Source organism: Leptosomus discolor, chromosome 2 (assembly GCF_034619465.1).
Source record: "Leptosomus discolor isolate bLepDis1 chromosome 2, bLepDis1.hap2, whole genome shotgun sequence".
Lineage (NCBI taxonomy): Eukaryota > Metazoa > Chordata > Aves > Leptosomiformes > Leptosomidae > Leptosomus > Leptosomus discolor.
Genome location: NC_141392.1, coordinates 93,079,257 through 93,103,883, shown reverse-complemented (window position 1 = coordinate 93,103,883; position 24,627 = coordinate 93,079,257). Strand labels below are relative to the sequence as shown.

The 24,627-nt window shown below is 39.0% G+C and overlaps 1 protein-coding gene across 1 annotated transcript in view; it reads left to right on the top strand.

The window, feature by feature from the left end:
* The window catches only part of CD109 (CD109 molecule), a 77,092-nt gene extending 52,677 nt beyond the window's left edge, over positions 1-24,415 (top strand). Inside the window, exons 24-33 of the mRNA XM_086461463.1 lie at positions 1,662-1,743; positions 2,989-3,217; positions 3,726-3,891; positions 5,026-5,216; positions 8,624-8,779; positions 8,865-8,930; positions 16,046-16,182; positions 20,431-20,587; positions 21,004-21,106; positions 24,225-24,415. Coding sequence (XP_086317589.1) covers positions 1,662-1,743; positions 2,989-3,217; positions 3,726-3,891; positions 5,026-5,216; positions 8,624-8,779; positions 8,865-8,930; positions 16,046-16,182; positions 20,431-20,587; positions 21,004-21,106; positions 24,225-24,415 — 1,478 coding nt within the window. The remainder of the gene's footprint in view (positions 1-1,661; positions 1,744-2,988; positions 3,218-3,725; positions 3,892-5,025; positions 5,217-8,623; positions 8,780-8,864; positions 8,931-16,045; positions 16,183-20,430; positions 20,588-21,003; positions 21,107-24,224) is intronic.
* Positions 24,416-24,627: the final 212 nt, after the last annotated feature.

The following is a 24,627-nucleotide window of genomic DNA, read 5'->3' as shown; positions in this document are numbered from 1 at the left end:
TTAAACTTGACAGTGACTTTTGCTTTCCTTGGTGAGAAGTGCCACTCATTCCTTCTTTTTTTTTTTTCTCCCAGTCAAGAGTGCTTGACTCTTCAAGATTATTAACTGAAATGGAAGGTTTGTCTGTGTGGGAAAGATTGACCAGTTTTAATCGTGTAATTAAGCCCTGTCATTGTGCTAAATACATTATCAAACCCCTATATTTAAGTGAAAATTGTAATTTCAAACTCTTCTAAAGAGACAAAAACTAAACCTGTTGCTACTGGGATAAGAGTTTATTTGGGAAGGTGCACTGGTGTGCTTTAGCAGTACAGATTCGCATCTTTATGTCTAAATCTCTTCTGCTATAGAGAGACTCTTACTCGGATTTAATCACACACTGTAACGTGGATTGAGGGACCAGGCCATTTGTGCCTCAGTAATAAGGCTGTGGTTTACTCACTATGTGTCTGTATTCAGGATAGTATATAAGCAGCTGATTAATCCTTTATCAGTGAAAGCAAGAAACATTTTGCAGGGGAACAGTTGTAGTTGGATGGACCTCACAGGAGGTATTTATAGATTAATTAATTTGTGTAGAACTTAATGATGGTTGCTGAGGGTTTTCCTTATGCCTGGCTGATTCAGTATTGTGTCTGTATCTGTCAGGTGTTAGAATAATGAAAATGCTTTCTTAATTGCAATAACCAAAATAGTAAAGCCAAGGAAAAAAACCAAGGTGGGGGGAAAGAAGATGTCTTGTGAAGTGCTGTAAATAGATATGATTATTGTTCTGGATGCACAAATGGTGAGCAAAATGCAAGAGAAGGAAGGCTTTAGATATCGGAAACTACAGTGAGTACATATCATAGGAAGCTCTTAATTTCTAACATTAACAAACATTGGTTCTGCACTGAAGTCAGCTATTGAGTAAGGATGCTGTTGGTGGTCATGAGCAGCTAGTGAGCCCTTGGGGCCCTTTTATTATAGATGTTTAGCAGACAGGAGAAAGCTGCACTTGTTCTGGATACTGGAAAATCTTTAGATACATTTTAATGGATCTTTCTCAGGATTTCAGGATCTTGAGGTCTTTTGAAATTTTTCACTCATTTCAGAACAGCCTCTTCCAACACGCTTTTTCTGATGGCTAGTCCTTTGATTTGTCAAAAGCAAACTGCTGAAAGGGTCTGTTTTTCAGCAGCATTTGTAGCTTTGCTGTACCCTTGCCCTTCCAGTTGGAAAATACATCGTTTTTCCTTGTCCTTCCTTCCGCTGGAAAGATAGAGCTTTTCTGTAGGTGCACAACTCCACCTCCCCAAAGCAATGAAGCACTGAACTATAGCTGCTACTCTGCTCTGCGCTTGCTGCTGTGCTTCTGGAGCCACCGAGTTTTGTGGGATCATGTCTTTCTGCACCATGCTGTGGTGTTTGGGTGGCAGATGAGCAGGAGCTTCTGATTCTGCTTTTGTAAACGGATCTTTTGTGTTACGGCTGCCTGCTTTCTCATCATCTTCTGTGCGGTTTTGTGTGTTCCTACTTATCTGGGAGATCTCTTTATGAAATACAAGCTCAAGTTCTGCCCTTCTAAGCCTTAGAAAGTGCCTCACTTCACATCAGCAGACAGTTTGTCCTGGAACATGAGAGGAAAGTGTACAATACCTGTCTCTGCTTTTCCACTTCAGGCTACCAGAGAGAGCTGCTTTTCCAGAGGGATGATGGCTCTTTTAGTGCCTTTGGAAATGAAGATCCCTCTGGGAGCACGTGGTAAGTGGTTCTGCCAGATTCACTGTAGAATTTGAATATTTTAGATATTTTCCCTGCAACTAAAAATTTTGTGAAGCTGGTAAAAATTTCCAGCTGTATTAGCCTTCTGCCTGGTTTTCATTAGGTGTTTAGGCCAACTCTAAAGTCGTTTTGCTGGATAACTTGCTGCCAAAGCCATTATTAGAGCAAGGTTTTTAATTTTGCAAAAGATGAATGATGAATTATTTTAGCCAGGGGAATAGCTTGGTCTGAGAGTTTTTCTGTGGCTTTCCTCAAAGGAATGAAGAATAATAATTAAATTAATTACTCTTTCAGTTGACTGAAAACATTTAGGGCTATGTGTTCATCATCATTGCTTCAGGCAGATTTTTCAGTTCTCTCCATGATGGAGGCTGAAGATCGACTAAGGCATTTCCTAGCAGGTGAACTGAGTTACTGGTGGTGAAAATTTGTCCTACTTAACTCTCTTACACCTCCTTATTTGAGACTGTAAATACAACTGAAAAAGCCTTTTCAGTGCTGAATTTTACCCTGAGAAGCATAGTGAGCATAGTAGTGGAAGCTAGGTAGATAACAGAGACAAGTTCTAGCACTTGGTTCAGCTAACCCATGTTTGGTTAGTTTAAATATACTCATCTATTTCAGTACACACTGTTGAATTTAAATAGAACCATCCTAGTTTCTGTGCCGCTGATGGAGTCACTCCTGGAGTCAGTGAGCATCTTTCAATGACATCAGCATGATTTGCCTTAGATGCAGTATTGATGGATTGGAAAATGAAGATAATTTATCTGTACTGGCCACTCTGGTACTTAAATAGTGCAGTGACAAGTTACATAAATGCACGTTTGGCAATGAAGGGAGTAAAAGCAGAACTTGGGATTATTAATAATAAAACAACAAAGGTCCTTTCAATTATATCATTGCAGGGATAATCGTGATAATTAATCACATCACACTTGTAACTGCATTACTTTGTAAACTGTGATTTTTGCCACTTTAGCCTAGCAGCAGAAGGCAGGAGAGCAACATTTGAATAAAGATATACATGTGCTGGCAGACTTGGAGTCTACATTAATTTTTGGTGGATTAAGCTTAGTCTACTTGCTTGTCTGGGTGAGGCGTGTATTTTCCTCTGTGCTTGGGAGGTGTGTGTAGGACACCTTACGCATCACAGTATTCTTACATCATCTTAAACAGAAGAAGTTGTAATATGTTGTGAATTTGATTAACTTTTTCCTCAAGGTTATCAGCTTTTGTATTAAGATGTTTCCTTCAAGCTCGTCCGTTCATAGATATAGACCAAGATGTACTCATGGATACAGCCAAATGGATTGTTCGGCACCAGAAGTTAAATGGAGAATTTAATGAGCCTGGGAAAGTGTTACACAGTGATCTTCAAGGAGGCACCAATAATCCAGTTACTCTCACAGCCTACATCATGTCATCCCTCCTAGGGTTCCCAGATAAACAGGTACTGAAATTCATAAATAGAATTCATAGTTTCTGGAACACTTCAAAAATTCTCGTAGTACCTGGCAAACACTTGGTAGTTTAACGAGATGGAGAGATGTCTGAACAGACAAAATTAACTTGATTTTGTTAAATTTCTTGTATCTACTCAAGACAATATATAGTTATGCTGTTAAGCCCTTCAATTTTATGTGCCTTTGCAAAATCTAAAGGCAGTTGCTTTTGGCAGGAATATTGTTTGTCATGGCTTTAGTCCAAGAACTATGAGGGGGAACTATCCTTACAGATGCTAACTCATTCCAGTTGATTTCATTGAGATGACTCACAATCATAAAAGACAGTGCCAGATCAAAAGGCTTACCTTTGGGGTTCGTACCTGTGACTCTGAAAGAGATTTGCAGTATTTCTTGGTTGTTGTTTGGTGATAGTAATGTTTCTGTACAAATTTTTCTTTTAAATTATAATATTTCAGTATATATATTATTCTTCAATATGATCTTCATTTCCAGCATGCTTATGTCATCAAGAGTGCTACAAACTTTCTAGAAGATAAATTAGAAGAAGGCATTTCGGATAATTACACTTTGGCACTTGTGACATATGCATTGTCCTGGGCAAAAAGTGCAAAAGCAAAGGAAGCACTGAATATACTGAACCACAGAGCAGAACACCAAGGTATTGCACAACTACCTTATACAGTTGTATAGATAGATTTGTCACATTTAAAAATACCTGTCATATCTACAGTTGCGTATAGAATTAGAGATCAAGAGAATCCTTCTGAATTCAAATCTGTTTTGAGCATGATATAGAAAATAAGCTCACAACTTCCAAGACAGCCTTAATGAAAAGTGTCCATAAATGAATGACAATTCACAACAAAGTTAGGCCTTTCAGTCTCAGTTACCGTGTTCCTGATGGGAGTACCATGATACTGTTGAAGAACGTTACTTGTCAGTTTTCCCGTGTTATTATGTGTACTTGTAAAATCAGCCTGGTTAAAGAGAGGTGGATAAGGTTAGCTGTTCCAGAGTGGTTTGGATAGATCAGGAGTATGACCGTAGGCAATTACTTAAATTGAATATCAAAATGAAGTGTCGAAGGACTGGACTTTCTGTAAGACAATACAGAGATCTGCTGCGTTTTCTGTAGGGACCTGTCATCTCACTGTGTTTCACCTCTTCCAAGTTCAGCACGACTGAATTTGTTCCCTGTTTTGGGAGAAGAACAGACCATATGAAGTATAAGAAATGGAAGTTTTTGGCTCAAAATAGTAACTGTCCTCTTGAAAAATCCAAAGGAATTCATGTTGTAGCCTAGAAATGGAGCATCTTGTTGTCCCTCTCTGTTTACTTAGTTAGGCCTTTCAGATAGTCACTTTTGGGAAGGGAGGAAGTAACTTTTTTGGTAGGCTTCACTCAAGAATGAGCCTAGTGAGCAGCTGTGCTGCCCGAAGTGCCTTCTCTAGTTCTGAAGAGAAAGGAGCACCCCAGCAACGAGGTGGCCTTTTCACAAGGGCTTCTTTATGTGAGCACTTTGGGCTGACAACAAAAGGATCAACGGAAAGTTCACTGAAGTCAGTGGGAGCGACTATTTGGACTCCAGGGGTTTTTGTACCTAGATTCAGCCACTGCTGAGGAAGTGTGTGAGTCAGTCCTTTATGGGACACGCCTAAACATTAACCCGATTTTAAAGAACCTCGTTAGATTCCATATGTTAGCATTAATTAAGAGATTTCCTTTCAGTCTGTCCCAGAACTCCAAAGACTTCAGTCGGTGGATCTGAGGTTATTATTGATTCCTTTTGCAGGAGAATTTCGTTTCTGGGTAACGCCTGCTTCTGAAATGTCTGATTCTTGGCAGCCACGGTCCATCGATATTGAACTTGCAGCGTATGCTCTGCTCTCGCACTTTCATCAAGACAGATTAGCAGAGGGGATCCCTATTATGAAATGGTTAAGTCAACAAAGAAATCACCTTGGGGGATTTTCATCTACTCAGGTAATATCTTGTCTCAAGGGACTTTGTTATACTTTCTAAATGAGCTTTGTCTATTAAAAAAAAAAAAAAAGAAAAAAGAGACCATTTCTTTTTTTTACATAAAAACTACTGAATTTTGTTTTGCTCTAACACCCTTGGTTACATGCAGGCTTGCAGTCTTTATGATGTTGGCATCTTAAACCTGGACTACCAGTTTTAGTATTTTGGCAAGTATAATAAAAAACAGGATTAGAGGGTGACTTTGATTATATAAAATATATTAATAACAAAAGATCTTAACTTAAGAAGTGATGCCCAAGGAAAACCAAGCAAGTATGATAAATATCTGTGCTTACTTTCTTTCCAAGGAAAGAAATCTCTTTCTGTTCTTTCCATATGTGGGTCCTCAAACTCCTGAAAGGCTATTAACTAAGATAAGAAAGGGGAGTAGGTTTTAGAGAAATAGCCTAACCTAGTGCCTCTGTTGGCAGTTGGTCCTAACTTAATGTACTTTGTCCTCATTATTGCACAGATTTTTGATGGGCCATGAAATTTGGAAGATCTTCGTTATCTCCAGGAGGTTTCCGTGTTACTGAAACCGCATCTTGTAAGCTGTGCTGGCATCCAGAAAATTTATATAGTACTTTGGATTGCATTGGTTTAAACTAGCTTTAAATTAACTACAAATGCTAGTCACAGTAAAATGTCACATTTCATCATACTGCTTGGTACCAAGCTGCACAGGCTGTCCTTGATTATTTTCAAATGTTTGTTGGTATTACTCTGAGAGAAATTAGTTCTACTAAATAAAATGCAATTTAAGAACCAGCCTGGTTCCCCTGAGGTTCTAGTATTTTCCTAATGTGTTAATTCTTGCTTATTATTTGAAGAGGCTGATTGAAGCCCTAAACGAGTTGAAAAAGCTGTTCTCTATTCTCCAGAAACTGTTTTTACTTGAAAGTTTGAAAATCCAGCAGTGTACCATTTACCCCTGAGAGTGAAGTTAAGAAATTAATTTAACCCTTTTTTTCTTTCATAGACTAAACTATTTTGATTTCAGCATTACTACAATGTCTCTCTAGATGCCGTTTTAATTTGTGGAAATGACCCCATACTTCTTGTTAACTTCTAAGATTGCTTTGAAAAAAAATGTTTATAGAGTGTTTCCTTCCATGAGTTTATTACATTAGAAGCTTAATATTTTGTTAAACAATAAGGAGGAAAATAATCGGTTGTGTGTGTGATGTTTTGTAAGTTTGGGTATGATAACACACTGCGAATTGTATGCATGGTATAGCTTACTATGAATTTGCAATCAGTATATTTTGCTTTATAATGCTTTTAATATTTAGGCATAAAATCTACATATTTCATATATAAAAGAATACAATTTGTGCACAAATTAGCATATATATGAATATAAAATTAAATGGTAGGGGAGTAGCAAATTCTGCAAAGCCTGTGGTGCTGGGCAAGAGGGGCCTATGCATCTGGCTTGAGATCATATTCCCTGACTTTTCAGGTTCTGTTTTAGATGCAGCATTGTCATACTGAGCCATGGGGCTTGTGCTTCAGCTGTGTATGTCTCCTGGTGAAAAGCATTGGGTATGCCTTTTGCTTTAGACCATGCCAAGGGGAACATTTATCTTCTCTGTAGGTGTTTCTCTGCCCTCTTTTTCACCTGTGTTTCTGAGAGTCATTTGAGCCTGGGATGTGGAAGAGCTCTGAAGTCACCTTCAGCAATGGCAGGTGACACTTCTAGACATCTTGAACTCTCTCTGAAATTAGGGAGAGAGATGTAAATGTGAGAAATGTAACTGTAAGGACTTGGAAAAGGCAATTCAAGGTATTCCTTGGTTTCCACAACTTAGGTAAAGGCAGGCATATTTTTGCTTTCAGATGATTAAAATCAGATTCTCCAACAAGATCTTATAGCTCCTTAGGTCTGTAAGATAGATCAGATACATAGATGTGATAAGTTGCTGTAGTTTCATTCACTTCAATGTGAAAGAAGTTTTGTAAGTTTGGACTTCCAAGCTATAGATCTTCCTCAGAAACTGACATTTGAGTAGTCTGAGTAGGAGCAGAGTCATTCAGATGCTTTGTTACTGCCTTCTGCAAAGGTGTAATTGAAGACATTCTTGCAGGGTAAATATTGGCCTCCTACTGAAAAAGTCTGCCACTTACTCCAGACTATTAAATCTTCCTGTAGCCCTTTAGTTGCATCCATTCTGTCACACCGTGTTAAGCACTGGAGTTGGGATCCCAGACATAGTGGTTCAGCGTACCAGCAGCTTGGGCATTGTTGGTAATCAGCTGATCTTTCTGGATTTTAAGAAATCGCTGAAGCATGTTCTCTCAGACAAGGATGTGGCAAGGGAAGGAGAGTGATTTTTAATCATTTAGAGTGAATAGGCAGCATGTGCTGGTACTTTAAGGTATGGCACAGTCACCATGTCCTAGTTAATGAGCTTGTGTTACATTAGAATTTTGTTACTAGAAGTGACCTAGAAATTAATAAACCACCTCTGTAGGCCAAGCCTCCTGTCTCTTCCTTTACTGTCACTGGTTAAAAATAGGTGCAAAATGAACTACACAAACAGCAAAAAATCCCTGAGAATTAGAGACATACAATTGATTACTGTATTTTTTTCCAGAAAATAGTGGATGTTAAAATTCTCATTTGCTAAACTGTGCTGGACCAAATGTTCAAAAACTTCCTCTTGTGTTCAAACCTTGGAGAGCTAAGCCTGCAATCATACACAAAGATAAACAAAAGAGAATTTTAGATATACATGTATATATGATAATGTGTTTATAAGCATATTCTGCAGTGGTTAAACAGTTGCACAAAATCTTTTGATGAAATACAGAGTATAGAAACTGGGCTGAACCCATTTGAAATCGTTGTCAGGGGTCCAATAAAAACTCATTTCACTTCTTTTTTTTTTTTTAATAAATATTAATAGTTTTTCAGACCTATAGGTTTTGCTTCAGTGATCAAGGTACCCTGAATAACTCCTATGCAGTACTGCATATTTAAAGCATAGTCACTAAATAAATGTAGAAAGTAGCAGTTATCATTACTTTCCTCATTGACTTTCCCTTCACTGTCTGCGTGGCGTGTGATTCTGACTGTTGTGTCTACCAGCGTGTCAGGCCTTCATTGTACCTTGCACAAGAGGAAAACTTCCTTAGCTGGCTCCCATCTCATTCTCCGTTGTGTGTCATAGTAGCTAACTTCTATGCTTGGATCCTTTATGCCAGTGAAATCCCAATGGAGATGGGAGGTGGCTGCATGAAGACTCCAGCATAATCAACAAATGGGACAGTGCAGGGACCGTGAACTCCCTAAGGCATGGCCTGTACACAGGTAGTTCCCTGTACAGGCTTCTGTTCAGTACAGAAGGATTTGTTTCTCTCAACAGGACACTGTGGTGGCTCTGCAAGCCTTGAGTCTATTCGCAACTCTCACTACTGCGGGCAAAACAGAAATGGATGTAACAGTGACAGCACCTTCTTTGAAAATGCCAGAAACATTTTCAATTGATACGCGAAACCGTTTTCTGCTTCAGACCAAGGAGGTACTGTAGAAAGTGAGGAATACTTTTGAAAAGCCTGCTGACTGAAAGTACTATGAAAATACTGTTTCACTCGTCTTTCTTTCAGATTGCCCCTGCACAACCAATGACAATGACAGTGGCAGCAGAGGGAACAGGATTTGGTGTCTTTCAGGTACACAATGCAGTTATTCTTGCTAAAGAGATGCTCTCTGTAAGGAAGGTATATTTTGGAAGCTTTATAAAACATGTTAATAAGAACAATCTTCTGAAATGTCTTAAGTCAGTCCCAAAGCACTTCACTAGCTGAAGAATGTTGTGAACCGAATACTGTGTGAAAAGACGTATTCATGTGATCGTTTATTTCCAATGGCCTGGTCTTTTAAGTACTGCTGGATGACTGACAGTTTGGGGGCACTTCCTTGCGCCAGAACCATATCAAAGCAGTCCTGCCCTCCTGCAGAAATGCAGTGTTCATTTGCAAGACAAAGATCTGCAGTGGTATGTTGGCAGGCACAAAGCTCAGCGTAAAAAAGGCATGTGGACCAGGCAGAAATGCCTCAATGGGAACCTGTGGTAAACCATGGTAAGGCACAGATCAGTACAGAACAAGATTACACTGCTAGTTATTAGAGTTATTTTCCTTTTATTGAAGAATAGTACAACAATAGTGCAAAAGCTAAAAATAAGAGAGTATCACAACCAGGTTCTCCAGCAATTTTTACACTGTTCTGAAATAGCATGAAAGATAGAGTCAAAGCATCCTGCAACTGCCAACAGTAATAGATGCTTAGCATCAGCCAAAAGTGGGGGCATGGTAAGAGTGGAAGGAGGTATAGTGATCCCCTCTCTGCCTGGTCTGTGGAACACACTACCTGTATTTCGGTAGTAAAAATTCAGACATCTTTACTGTTTTTTAAACAAATTAAGCTGGGATCAGCACATACTGTGTTTAGAACTAGCAAACTCTATACAGCCTTTTCTGTTGCTTGCTTTTCCCCCATAACAGAGATTATGCTCTTAAGAAATTCCACCTCCAGGATTTTCCCTAACCCTATGAGAAATATTATGTGAAAATAAGATAGTATTGGATCTGATTTGATATGGCCACTAATTGGTCTCTTCCCTGCTGTCCTGTCCATCATAGTGGTTTAGAACTACACAGGTGAAAGAGAAGACCTTTGAAAAGCTATGTATAAAACAGAAATCAGTCTCTGAGCATGAGAGATTAATTTTATTGTAAATATATAAATAAACTCAAAATTGCTGAGTGTATTGCAAAACCAGACAGATTTCCTACTAGACTCCTTCTAGTTGTAGTTGGGAAAATTGAACTTAGGCTGCCTTTAATTGTCTTGAATTCTTATGCCAGGTCAGATTCCATCTCAAATTCCTTCTAACCTGACCTTCACTTCAGTGTTTTTATGCATCTGGGAAACAAAAAAGCGTGGTGATGGTTGGTAAATATGCTTTTGGATAAAAGTCCTTTACAAAGAAACCTTCACACCTGCCTATCAGCAGCAAACAGGAGCTAAAGATACACCTCATTCATTCAGCACCAGTCTGCAAAACCCACAGTGCCGTGTTTATTAATTCCCAGAAGTGCAAATGAAGTTTACAGCAAAGTTCAAAAGTTTCGGAGGATAATTTAGATTCAGACCTGCACGCCAAGATAGGAGTGAACATCTCAGCAGGGCTGCGTTCACACATCTGTGGTTTCAGTGTGTGTGTGTATGTGGAATGTTACGAAGTGGGACTCCAGAACAGTTAAAGGCTACTTAACCTTAATCATTGTTGAGAAATACTCCCTGATATTAAGTCAACTAATTTGTCAGGCAAGCTGATCAAAAACTTGTCAGCAGATTGTTTCTTGCTGGAAGATGCATATTTGTTGAAATGAATGCCTTTTGTGGAAGCACATTGGTTCCAATTATGTTTTTGCCAGCAGGAGAATTTCACATCCAAACCAGCATGTCTGGTGAAGACTGAGCAGTAGTCTTCCACTCCGAATAGCCAGCAGTTGACTCCATGGTTAGAGAGCTTCTTGGGGGTGTATAGCACCACGATTTAAGTTCCTGGTTTGTTGTATGAACATGCAAATGTGCTCCCAAATAACTGGTGTTCAGAAGCCAACGACAGTTTATGTTCTTCATTTAGGTCACTGTGCTGTTGCTTTTTTCCTGCAGTTTTGAGTCAGAGATGCTGCAATGGGTCAAAATACTGTACTTAACACACTGGAGTAGCTCTCCAAAACCTTTTCTTTGCTGGGATCAATTCTTTCCTTCTGCTTCCTTTGGCAAGTCTGGTATTCTAAGACAAAGAGCGCTGATGCCATTTGAATGAGATTTCTCTTTTTCCCAGGCACAAGCTAGATCTGGGTCATATGTCGTAAATCAGATAGCATATGACATTTTGATCACATTTCTTCAGCTGGGTTTCATTGTCTTAGTCCTGTCAAAGTACAGTGGTGAGATTCACTGTTCTGGGATTTGACTTGCTGGCCAAATGCAGCATGTCAAAACAGTAATTCATTTAAATATCACAAAACACAAGATTCAGTCCATTAATGGAAAAGGCTGCTTTCCTAACAGAATGGATTATTAGACACAAAAAACCTCTTTTTTTTTTTGTTTTTTGAAATCTCACTGGCAGTGTGTGCAAGTTGGCAGTGCATTCACTTTGGACCCTGCAGGGTCTCATGAAGTGTATTTATTTTGGATGGTATAATTGCAAAACCAGACATTTACTTGTAGCTTTGTGGTCCTGCTGTCAACAGTCTCCTAGATCATCCGTTCATTATGTGGGCACATACGATGGACGACCTAAGACACTAACTCTGCAAGAGGAAGGAGAGGAGGATTGTAGGGTTAGATATATGAAAGGCACTCTCTGGAGAAAGGAGTCAAAGAAGTGATATTCCCTAGGTGGCCTGCTGAAAGTCTTGGAAGAAACACCTCTCTGCTGTCTGGAACCACTGAGAGCTGGGCTTGGCAGGTGCCTCAAAAATTTGGCATGGCCCGTGCCTTTTGGAAGGAAGGCGAATGCCACTGAAATCCAGGACTAACAATGAGGGGAGTGTGGGCAGGGTCAAGGAGGATGGGTATGGGCAAAGTGAATAGGTGAACAAGATCTCCTGGTCATGTATACAGAGGGAGTGAGTTAGAAATCAGAATCACCTGTTACTTGTTGCTGAAAAGCACTGACTGTTTTTTCCACTTCATGTATTTTTACTAGACTTAGGCAAGGGAGTGAATGTTATTCAGTGTGATGGTACTGAAAAGGGTACTGTGAAATGCACACACATTTCTCCATTAGTTTGAGTGGATGCTAAGTAGTCAGAAAGGGACAGGAAAAGATTGGAGATGATCATTGAATTCATGCCCTCGATCAAGCACATTTGTGCTGCTAGTTGAAGAACAAAAAGGATATGGAAAGAGGCATTGATTAGGGCTTTATAAATGAGTCATGTTTTTTGAAATGTAGTGCAGTTAGTTGGGTCACATATGTTACAAGTATCTCTCTCATGCAGAAGGTTAGATTTTAGTTTTTTCTTCTTGGGCCTGTCACCAGAACTGGGTGCAGTGTGACAAGACTGGACCAGTTCTGCCTTTAGCTTTGGCAGCTGCTTCTTAAAAGGATTAAGAAGAAATACAGTTGCTCGTTTTATTGATTTACTGCTAGTTTCTGTATAATAGCCTGCCGTCCCCAAAGTAAGAGCGTATAAAGAAGGAGGCTATAATTAAGCTCTGTGTTGTAAAAAAGATTTTTCCTTCATTGTCATGAGAAATCAGGAAAGGAAAGTCAGACTGTAACAGCGGTAACCTATTCCATGAAAATACTAGCTGGTTGACCTGTTCAGTATGTGGTTTCAGACATCCTGCATTGGCAGTAAATTCCCATTCATTAGCTTTTTCTGGCAAAACTTAAAACAGCTTTGTTTCTGTGATGACAGATCATCGAGGCACTGCCAGCTTGTCTTTACCAAACTTTCTGCATGCCTTTAACTGGCGGTCTTTCTAGATTGGCTTCATCCGTGGTACTGCCTTCTCCTGTGGAGCAGTTTTACACGATGAATCTTCACTGTTGCCTGTACAGAATTGTCTCTGTACTCATACAGCATGCTAAATCCAGCAATGCAGGTCAGGGCAACAGGAATCGTGTGTTTAGATTGAAAGAAAAAGACTCACGTCAAGGAGTGAGAGACATAGCAGCAAAAGCAAAAATCAGAAATTGAAGACTCCTCTGTTTGCACAGACTTGCTAGCCTATAACTGACTTGTTAACCAAGAACTTGGATAACCCACTGTCATACCTTTAAAATTGGCCTGAAAGTTTTCCATTTGCTGCCAGAAACTGTTGTAAAGGGACTATGATTTTCCAGCAGCGCTCCTCATTCCCTTTTCCTTAGCCAAGCAAAGTGCATGTTGGGGTATTGCAAGGGAGTTATTTGAGCCACTTTCTCATCATTTTCCTACCAAAATCGAAAAAGGTGATCCCCCCTGCCTCTGCCCTACCATGCATTTATTTTGATGGCTAAAGGATCAGATTACCCAGAGTGGCCCTGCCCATGGTAGGGGAATTGGAACTAGGTGATCTTTAAGGTCCCTTCAAACCCAAACCATTCAATGGCTCTATGATTATTAGTTTGTACGTGGAAACTGTTTGCAAACTTACTGTTCTGTTGTTGGTGAAAATTACTATTTTGCCAAATAATGTCAACTATTCTTTGATAGTAAATATTGCCTTAGTTTCTTGATTTTTGATTTTGTTGTTCTAAGGTTTTGAAAGTTGAGCTTTCTAGTTCATCACACTGAAGTGCTGAGTCAGCCACCCATTCTCTTGTCCTCTGTCAGAGCTGGTGTCCCATTTGTGCCACAGCAAAGGGATGCTGCAGTTACCATCAACATTGCATCAGGTGTTAATCAGTCTGAAGCACCTTAGAATGTTTTCTCAAAGTTAAATTTAATTTTTGATGTCTTTTATTGGGTGTAAGTACACAAGAATGCTAAAGCAGATGTGCTGGGACAGCTCATATTGTTCATTATCTTGTAACTGATAGTGGTCAGTAGAGAGAGGATGACCAATGGAGCCTACTAGAACAGGGCAAGCATGAAGTGATATCTCACTGGAATACCCTCTTGCCCTTCACCCTGCAGCACAGGGTCTTCCCAAGCCACAGGTCATCTCTGTGTGCTCTCTCTGGCTTGGTAGATATTGTCTTGATAGAGGTTTTTTTCCTTCCATAAATATGTAACTTTAAAAATATTTCTAAACTTTTAACAGCCACAGTTTCTTGTGGCAAGTAGTTCTGCAGCTAGTGGGGTATTGCATGAAGAAGCACTACCTTTTTCTCCTCTTGAATCTGCTCCCCTAGTTCTTCTATTTCGAGAGAAGGCATAAGAGGTACTGTGTTGGGTCAGACCAATGTTCTGCTTTCCACAACAGCCAGAGGTGGATGCTCAGGAGAGAGTATAAGATAAATACATGTAATATATTACCTGACTGTCTTCCACCTCTTACCATGTATTATTCAAAACCTTCAGCTGGAGATAGTTTCTATGGGCTTAGAAAATTTTGGTTTCCGTGAAGTTGTCTAGTTTGCCCTTGAATGCTTGTACAGTTTTGTGTCTGCAGCATCTTGTGGGAAGGAGTTCCACACTTGCACTGTGTTAAAAACTGTTTCTTATTCATCTTTCCCATGCAAGTCGTCATAATGCAGACCTTTACTGTGTCCTTTTTCCAACTTATCTGTTTATGGCTGAATTTTCATCTATTTTACCATTTCTTAAATGTTAAACAGAGCTAGTAGTAATCAGTTCAAAACCCATTATTATGTACATCAAATTTCTGTTATTCTGCAACTCTTTGCAGTAATCCTAGTTTTTGCTACCTCAAATAAAATAGAACAATCACAAACTTTATCACATCTGGATTCACCCTGTTTTCTGCATCATGTACGGGTATGTTTAATGGTGGTGACACAGCACAGATTGCTTTAGGATTCCACTTCTTTCATGTATGAACATTCATTCCCACCCTCTGTTCTGCTCTTTTAACAGTCCTTTATCTCTTGGCAGCTTCTTTTTTTCTGATACTTTGGCTAGTACTCTTCCTAACCAGCTACAGGCTAATGTAACATCCAGGTAGGTTATACTAGACAGAGCTCCATTGTCCATATTTTTTCATTTGATTCGGGTAGCTCATAGGTTTATAGCAACAGCCTGTTCTCCAACATGTCATATTTAATAATTTGTCCACTAATTTGACTCTTTATTATAGTTTTGACCCTGTTTTCTGGTACAGATACTGAGTTTACTTGACATCCACAGTTTTCTAGTCCCCCAGTACTCTTTTAAAATTTGATAATGATAATATGAGAGTACTGATTGATTGCTCAATGCCAGCTTCAACATTTCTGCTTTGACTGTTGGCATTGGTAATTTTAAAGGATACTGGGATAATCAGGCTCTCTTCTAATTATTCAGACCTCTTTTAAGGGCTTCTGGTTTTACCTTTCTTCTACCACTGTTTCAAGCATCTTATACATGTCTACGCTAGAAGAATTGGAAGCTCTTCAAACTGTGCCTACCAGATGAGCTCATTTTATATTAATGTTACTGTCCTGTACTGGACATCCTGTCATACTTCCTTACTTGGCTTGCTTAGCAGAGCTTGGCAGTTGTTGAGCAGAAGGAGCAAGAGCTCTGTACTTGAGGCAGACTGAAGAGTGTAGCTTTGTCTTTGCACAGATGAACCAGATAATGAAACTACTTACTTAACGGCAAGAAAACAGTGTTGTTCTGAGCTTGGAGTAACTTGCTGTTCCTCATCTGTTTTGAGTGTATGAATGCTCTGACATGAAGACTGAAGACAAATTCTCTACAAACACTATGTGTTTGCTCTTGCTCTGCTTTCATATACAGCCTGTCTCTTTTAACCCAGTGAGCATCGGTCTCTAAAGTTTGTCTTTGTTCATCCCGTTTCACACTGTCAGGAAGTAGCTGCAGATGTTATACACCAGCGGACGACAACTAGGCAGAAAATTGCTGGTTGTCCTAGAGCTCCCTTGTGTTTGCCTCAGTTGTGTCCTGCTAATTGCATTGGTTCTGCTGCATTACAAATTGTTCAGAAGGGATATTTCTTTCAGAGAATTCCTATGTGTGCAACTGTCAGATTCAAGGCCATGTGTCCTGTCTCATGTGAGCACTCCTCTGGTGTTAAACTGTTAGTGTTTTAACCACACAGATTTGCTTGACATATGCCATCTAACGTCTTTACTTGCAATCCACAGCTCAATGTTATTTACAACACAAAGCACACTGATCAGAGGCTCAGATCTGTCCGAACACCAGAAGCCTTTGACTTGAATGTTGATGTAAAGGATGACAAAGACGATAAAAACCATTTGACTTTGAATGTGTGCACAAGGTAGGTAATTCAGTTGAAGCATCTCATACACCTCTTTGTCCATACAGCTTTTAAATTATATAAAATGAGCTAAATTATCCATTTCTTTGTATGGATTTACTAATGTATGGGATATAAACATATAATTAAAGTGAATTAAAGAGAAAAAATTGCTTTGTAAAAACAGCAGTAGTTAAACTAAAAAGTGGTTTATAAGTCAATAAATAGTGATGGATCTTTTGTGCAAAATTGTTGCTGGCCAGGTGATTTTTTTTTTTTTTTTTTTACTGGTATGCATAAAGATGGTGGTACCCTAAATCTAAGAGGTATATGGAAGAGTTTGTATGAAATATAAGAAAAAACTCAAAGGCTTCTTTGTTGCAAGTACTTCTTAGCTATATGGAGAACTGTAGACAGACTTGAAAATTGACCCAATGTCTTCCATGTTCTAACTTCTAGTAACAAACTGTGACAAGTGCCCATTTCTCTTACCTTTCATGACAGAATGCTTTGCTTTTGATCTAGAAGTAGGTAATTCTTTTTTTGTAAAGAGAGAAGGAAGTTCTAAAGTGCTGAAAACACTATGAAATATAAGTAATCATTCTTTGGTCATCTCTATTAATAAACTGCTCAGAATGGTTTTGGCAGGAGTCAAAAATCCATCTTTACATAATGATAAATTCAACTGGGTTTTTGTCTTACTGTGCAAGTATCTTTGTGGTCTTTCATTTACCAGTATGTCTTATAGTTATGAATTTGGTAATATAATATAATGTAAGCATCATTCTAGAGTGCAAAGAGGTGATGAGTTTTCCAGCTAGGCTAATTCTATTCTTTTTGCTGAGTAGGGGAGGGGCAATGTGAATCTGGGATGATGTTTCTTGTTCAGTAAACACCTCCTAAGAACTGAGCTGAGACTGCTGAAGTATCACCTCAGAGACCACAGAACAGCAGCTTGATGTTACTTGGGTAGAATTTGGATCAGACAAGAACAGGTGACATTGGACAGTCATATTGCATATTCCTAGGTCAGGCAGTCATTAAACCAAGTTGTTTCTTTGACTGCTTTTCTGCGTCGTTTTTACTTGCTGTGAAAGTTTTTATACGTTTATTTAAAAGAAATATATATGAAGATGTTTGTTCCCTGGTAGTTTCTTCAGTATGCACTTCTTTTATAGTTAAAAAGCACTGCATATTTTACAGAAAACCCTATAGGACATTGTATCTCATATATATTTATGTTTTTTATCTTCTATTTTTTGTTATCTACAAGGATGTTGAGATCGCTACATTCTTTGTATTTTAGGATTTAATCTGTTTGTGAATACTTCCTCTAGAAACACTGTTTTCTTCTTCTGACATTATAATGGGTTCCTTGTAAATCCAAGATTTGCAAAGTGCCACCTAATCCACTGTGTTTACTCTTGCATTGCTTTTCTCCGCATCCTCTTTTTGTTATTTGCTTAAAAATAGGTCTAGGAACATGGTGCTTAAAGTTTGTTCTGTCTACCACAAGGAGCTGTGACTGGAGTTGGAGCCTCTAGGTGACACCATCATACAAATAATCAGCTATAGTGAATATGATTTTAGTACAGAAAGGATTGATTTAATTTGGGAAATAGCCAGCAGGCACGAAGCCAGAGCCCTGTTTTTATATGTTTCTGGTAACCAATTCACTGATACAGATGGTGGGCAGGGACACTGGAATACATGAGAGCTCTTGAAATAGAATGGGCTTGTTCTCTCTTAGTTTTCTATGAAGTGTCAACAGTTTTCTGAAGTCTAGCACAAACTTCTGACATGTAAAGGCCTTACATGATAGGTTTGGGATGAGTCTTGGCTGAGCCTTCTGATTTTCTAGCTAAGACCTTTGGCTCGGGAATGGAGACACGAAGGGCTCCATCTCTCTGGGAAGGCTCTAGGGTGATGACGTTTTAATTGCAAAGTATTCAAAGGACAGGGGAAAATCTAGTGGCATTATGAAACTGCCCCAGGAGAATATTTGAAACATTAAGATCCATCAATTCTTTCTCACAGAAAGTGGACTGGTACAAGTTCTAGTAAGCCTGTGTTTCTGTTCTTTAGGCTGAGACTTTGTCTCTGGTTGCTTGGCTTGATAGGTTAGTCATCCTCCTCTTTTTTCCCCCCCTATATATTGTATATAATATATGCATTATCTATATTAAATTCCTGAATTAGTTTGAAGTTGGTCTGCTTACAAGCCTTACAACATGATGTGGCTTTCTGGTAGAGAAACCAAAGTAGGCAAATATAGAAAGACTGCTGAAATCTCAACCAGTTTAGCTAGCTGAGGGTATGCATTGTCAGGTAAGGCAGACTGCACCTTTGCAATTTTTTTCTTTCTCTAATCTGCAGAATATTCCATCTTCTTTCAGCCAGCTTGATAGTGATTGGCCGTGGTCATCTCAACTAGGTATCATTTATGATACTGGAGCAGATGATGTCTCACTCAAGTTGAACTGATTCTTGGCTAGAGGAGCTAACTCACTGTCTGGGAGGCAAATACCCAGGGCTGCCAGTTTCTTCTCTGCTCAGTCTTGTTGCCTACATACCACTTCCAGGCATGGGAAACTGATCGCTTGTGGTTCAACTCGCTCTCTTGTTTGTTTATACTTTCTGCCTGCACTAGCTTGGTGTTGTTCTCTCCTCTTTGCATCATCTATGAGAGGGTCCCACATAGATCTTATATTGCTGAAGAGCTGAAACATAAAATTCAACTCAAAACGTTCTCAGTTATTCTCAGTTCTCTTCAGGGACAAGTTTCAACTCTTCTTTCTTTCACTTACTGGTTAATCTTCTTGCATGGTGATTTTTTTAATTTTTTTTTTTTTTAAAGAGACCATGTTCTTGAAGAGACGATACCAGGAACCACCCCCAAGGCTCTCTGTCTTCTTTGTTAAGAGAGCCAGGTCCTCATAACTTCTAGCTAGGGTTGTATCTTATTCTCTTCCTGACAATAACAAGCTGGTTTGGTTACCTGTGGGTATTTTGGTAGCACCCCAGGCTCGCTAGACAGCATGGGTATTTTCCTCCCCTCTTATTGGTAATTATGCAGAAATAATTACATCCAGTTCCAATTCAGTTATTTGTTTTCAATAGCAGCTACTTTGGCACAGCACATCATCCAACAGATGGTTTCATTTGTTTCTATTCTCATGAGCCAACTGAAGTCAGCAGTTGTGCTGTATTTCTTTCAAAGTCATATCTGCGTTCAATCAGCCATGCTGCCAGGCTTAACAGCATTGCTTTGAAAGCAAGTCTTCCCTTTTTTTAAACCATCCAGCTCTACAAAGAAATAGTTTTATTCAATTACTTTCAACTACTGTCAGGCCTTCAAAATGAGGTTTGGAGAAACTCCTATTCTAATATAAAAATAATCAGGTACCCTCTGTGCCAAGGAGGGGAAAACTCTTCTGCCACCTGCTTTATTTAAAGCATTACAAACTTTTGCAGGTCATTTAGTTATCACTTGTAGCACAGAACACCATAAATATATTTTGATAGTTCTGTTGTGCACCATAGTATGTAAAGCTTGCTCAATAGAGCAAAGCTTTTTAGTCTAGCATCTGATTCTCACATTGGAAGAAGATGTAATAATAAGCATTATTTAGGAAAAAAGAAGGATCTCAACTTATTAAATCTTTTTCCAAAACTAGATGAGTAACATATCTATTCATTTTAAAACTGGAACTTTGAGAAATAATCTGATGATTACTTTGTTAATTGAACCATCAATCTCTATGAAGGAAATATGAAAAGGTTTGGGAGACTTTTTTGGTGTATACCTTTATCTCACTCTCCAAAAAGGACTAAAAGCAAAACAATGCATCCGTAAGAGGAAATATGTATGTTTCAGTTCAAGAGTTCCTACAGCGGTTTCTTAATTACTTCTTTTGAAACATGTGTTTAGTTGCAATATTTCCTGCATATTTGTGTTGTAAACCTGCACTTATAGATGACAATGGAAAGCTCCTAGTATAGTCTCCCATGTGATTTATGTGTTGTAGTTTTCTCAGTGCTAAACTTGCTTTTGCATATGTAGTTGAAATGATCAGGCAGAATAATAGAGAAATCAATTATTACCTCTTTATCATTAGAAATTTTCTTCTCTACATTTTGTTCCATTTGTTTCTTATGTATTCTTAAGCATTATTGGTTACATAGTTGGGATTTAATGATCAAACAGTTTCTTTGGAGAGTAGACAACTGTATTTCTACTAAAAGTTTCTTTGTCTCTGTTTTGAAAAGGTACTTGGGTTCTGGCACAGCTCCCAGTAGTGGTATGGTCCTCATGGAGGTTGGCTTACTCAGTGGTTTCTCTGTGTCACCAGATTTCATTCCATTACACAATACAGTTAAGAAGATGGAAAAGGACAATGGAAAAGTCAACCTATATTTAGACTCTGTAAGTTGAAAATAACAAAGAAATGTGTTTTGTAGTGATGTTAATCTTGACTCTGCCATTGCTTGGTTTAAATTTGGAAAGTATGATGATAGTATTCTTTGGGGAAATTGACATCTGCTGTTCATAGTGAATTAATAGATCCACTGCTTTTTAGTGAGACTGATTGGATAGGTACAACTCAGTTATGTTTGTAAGGGGTTTCTAGATTAGGCCTCTTGAAAGTCACATATAAGGCAGCAGACATTTCAAGAAGTCTGTAATTTGGCAAAATGACTACAAATGAGATATGCTTGTCTCTATATGCATCCTGACTTCAAGTCTTTAGAAATGAAGCGGAGCTGAGCTAGAAGTCCTTGCGTCTTCCATGAAACCACCATCACCAGGGTTCTCAGGATGTTTCTCTTCTGTTTTTCTAGCTAAATGAAACAAAGGTTTGTATGGATATTCCGGCTGTGAGAGACTTCAAAGTGGCAAATATCCAAGATGCTTCAGTGACCATAGTGGATTACTATGAACCTAGTAAGTGTCAGTCATTCCAAATGGACCATAGTGATTCAGAAATTTAAAAGAAAGTTTCTTTTTGTGGAAATAGGACAAATTTTAGTGAAGCCACATCGAATTGAAATTTACATTTTTTCAGTGAACTGCAGCCTTTTTGGACATTAACATGCCAAATTTTCTAATGAATAGTAGTGTTTTCCCATATATATGTTTGCTGTCCTAATGGGTTGGTTTCTGAGCTGGTGTGAATTGTCATAACTTAATTGTCAGCTGGTATAAATTGGCTTCCATCTGGCCCAATGCGTTCCCAACACGACCAAAATGAAGCAAGAACTTCACTGTGGTTCACTTACCGAGTTAATGATAATCTTTCAAGTAGCTTTTCCATCTGTTTCTTGTTTAAACTAATCGTCCTTCACTGGAGAAAATGCCAGTGTTTTGATTTCTATAGTTATGTAAAAAAGATGTACATGGGAAAAACAGTTTCAAAATTTTTTGGTTTGGTTTTTTTTTTTGTGTAGAGTGTGTATTAGAGAAAGGCAGCAATATACAAAGCTCTTGGGCAAAATGAAAAGCAAAGAAAGTTTACAAGCTGCTGGAGAAGATATTAGAGAGGTTTTCATTACATCGGCCAGCTGAAATATTATTAAGGATTTGGGCTTGGTTTGAGATAATTGCCTATACGACTTTTTTATGCCTCTTCTTTATGTTGGTTTGTTTTAGCACAAGACAAAAGACAACCAAATATGCTATGATGAGTACTAGTTCAGCTAGATGAAGATCATATCTATTCTATGTAGGCTGAAATGTTTGTTCAATCACAGAATTTTAAAATAAAATAGAAAATTAGTGGTTGTAATTACACTGTCTGTTAACCTAGAGCATGTTTAAAGGCCTAGTGGCTTAACGAATTAGAGCAGTTTCTCATAGAATCATGGAATGGTTTGGGTTGGAAGGGACATTGAAGATCATCTTGTTCCAACCCCCTGCCATGGGCAGGGACACCTTCCACTAGACCAGGTTGCTCAAAGCCTCATCCAACCTGGCCTTGAACGCTTCCAGGGAGGGGACAGGCACAGCTTCTCTGGGCAACCTGTTCCAGTGCCTCACCATCCTCACAGGAAAGAATTTCTTGCTAATATCTAATCTAAATCTACCCTCTTTCAGTTTGAAGCTGTTACCCCATGTCCTATCACTACACTCCCTGATAAAGAGTCCCTCCTCACCTTTCCTGTAGGCTCCCTTGAAGTACTGGAAGGTCACTCTAAGGTCTTCCTGGAGCCTTCTCTTCTGCAAGCTGAACAGCCCCAAATCTCTCAGCCTGTCCTCATGGGGGAGGTGCTTCAGCCCCTGGTCATCTTCGTGACCCTCCTCTGGACCTGCTCATGTCTTTCTTTTGCTGGGGGCCCCAGAGCTGGACGCAGCACTGCAGGTGGGGTGTCATGAGAGTGGAGTAGAGGGACAGAATCACCTCCCTTGTCCTGCTGGCCACACTTCTCTTGATGCAGCCCAGGATGTGATTGGCTTTCTGGGATGTGAGCGCACCTTGCTGGGTCATCTTCAGTTTTTCAACGACCATTTTATTTAAAATGAACACATAAGGCTTAAAATCTATGGCCAAAATGAATTTCCACATGCTTCAATTCCTAGGAGAAGAGCTAAGGACCTAGTCTTCTATAGGAATGCTGTTAGACAGGCTAATGAATATGTGTCTCAAAAAGTAACACATAAATGCACAAATGTAAATATTTTTATTCTATTTAAATACGTTTAGTATCCAAATTCTCAATTAATAAATCAATATTAGTTTAGAGATATGAATTAATATCCTTAAGGACTAAAAATTTGTATGACAGTGCTGCAATAGAAAGCTTTGACTTTAAGAAAAAGATCGCTTCAAATATTATTTTACAAGACACTATTGCTAATACTATGTAGCATAGACATATTATTGGTCAACATATGTACATATGCCATGATTTTGAGTTCTCCTGAGAGAACTCCTTCCTATCTAATACAGGAATGTGGTTTTATTTTAATCTATTATTTTCCGTCACTCTCATAGTTGGTGACCCAAGCTGCAGTTATGTATTTTATGTGATGGTGACAGTCAGATTCATGCCATATTCAGAGCTAGGAGAAGTATAAGGAGTCCTCATGCTCTGGCATTTATCAGAAAAAGTTATGCCTGGGTGGCAGATATTACAGCTGGCATAGGTATAAGAACTGGCTTGGATGCCAATACACCAGTGCTGGCAAGGAGATCTGCCAGGGTTAATATATACAGCTACCCAGCACATTCAAATGGCTGCTGCTTCTCTTACCTGACTTTGTTCAGAGCTAGTTGGGTGTCACTGTGGGTAAACATTTTGCCCTATAAAGATACAGCCTTATTTTATTTTTTTTAGTATGTTGAAGCTTGAAAGGAAACTGAATATCATTTCAGTTAAAAAATACTACTAATAAAAAAAGGAAATCGCAGTGTCCCTAGTTCGAATGAAAACCTTCAAACCCACTAAGGGAAAGAAACTTAGCAAAAACTTGTTCTATGAGCAATTACCATGCATTGATGTTTTTGAAATTAATACAGTTTTCCAAGCTTCGAGTCTGTTTGCCTCTGTAGCAACCCTTGAGGGAATGAGGGAGCAAAATACAGGAGCAGGAGCTAGGTGAGGTGGGCAGTCCCAGATTCAGGAAGCTGAAGCTGCCAAACGTGATAGTGGGAGAGAAAGCATCAGTTATGAGAGACCTGGCTCTTAAATGTCATAGCCAGTAACCTGTCAGGTAAAGCATCCTTTGTCTTGAGGGTTGCTGCGTAGGTAGGGGCAAAATTCCTTTTAAAATGTTTGACCAAGGTTTGTGAACAGATTGGGTCTAACAGTTGAGATTGAGTCTATGAAAGTGTGCCTTTCACCAAGCATTTGCCTGAATACATTGAGAACATTTTTATCTTTTGGGACAAGAACAAATATTAATGCCTAGGGTTAAACATCCCCTCTGGGAAGCATTTTGCAGTGTATGATGAGATCTGCATCAGAGTTCAGTGCATCCTTTAAAAATGCTTCCTTTGGGAAGCTAATTTGTTGGTCGGTTCTCAGAAGTGCATTAACTAATGTTAACTAACCTTTCTGAACAGGGAGAAGAGCCGTGAGAAGCTACAATTCAGAAGTGATGCAAAGTGTAACCCCTTGTGACTTCTGTGAAAGTGACTGCAGTCTTTGCCACCGAGGTGGTTCTTCAGCCTTGCTTCAGCACTCTTCATTGGCCTCCTTGTTCTGTGTGCTGTTTGTCCTTCATGTAAACTTGCTGTGCAGTTGGGTGCTGTAAAAGGAAACAGATTATCTTTCACATCTAACATTTCCATAAATTATCCAAAGAAAATTTTATGTTCAGATACCAGCCCATCTTTAATGATTACAGTGACCAAACTCCTGCTGCATTCAGGGAGAGCTGGGCTGGCCCATATGGTAAATTTCTGGCTGTGCCAGAAAACTTCTTTAAGTGTCTGCTGGAAAAACTTTCCAAGTGTTAGTTTCATA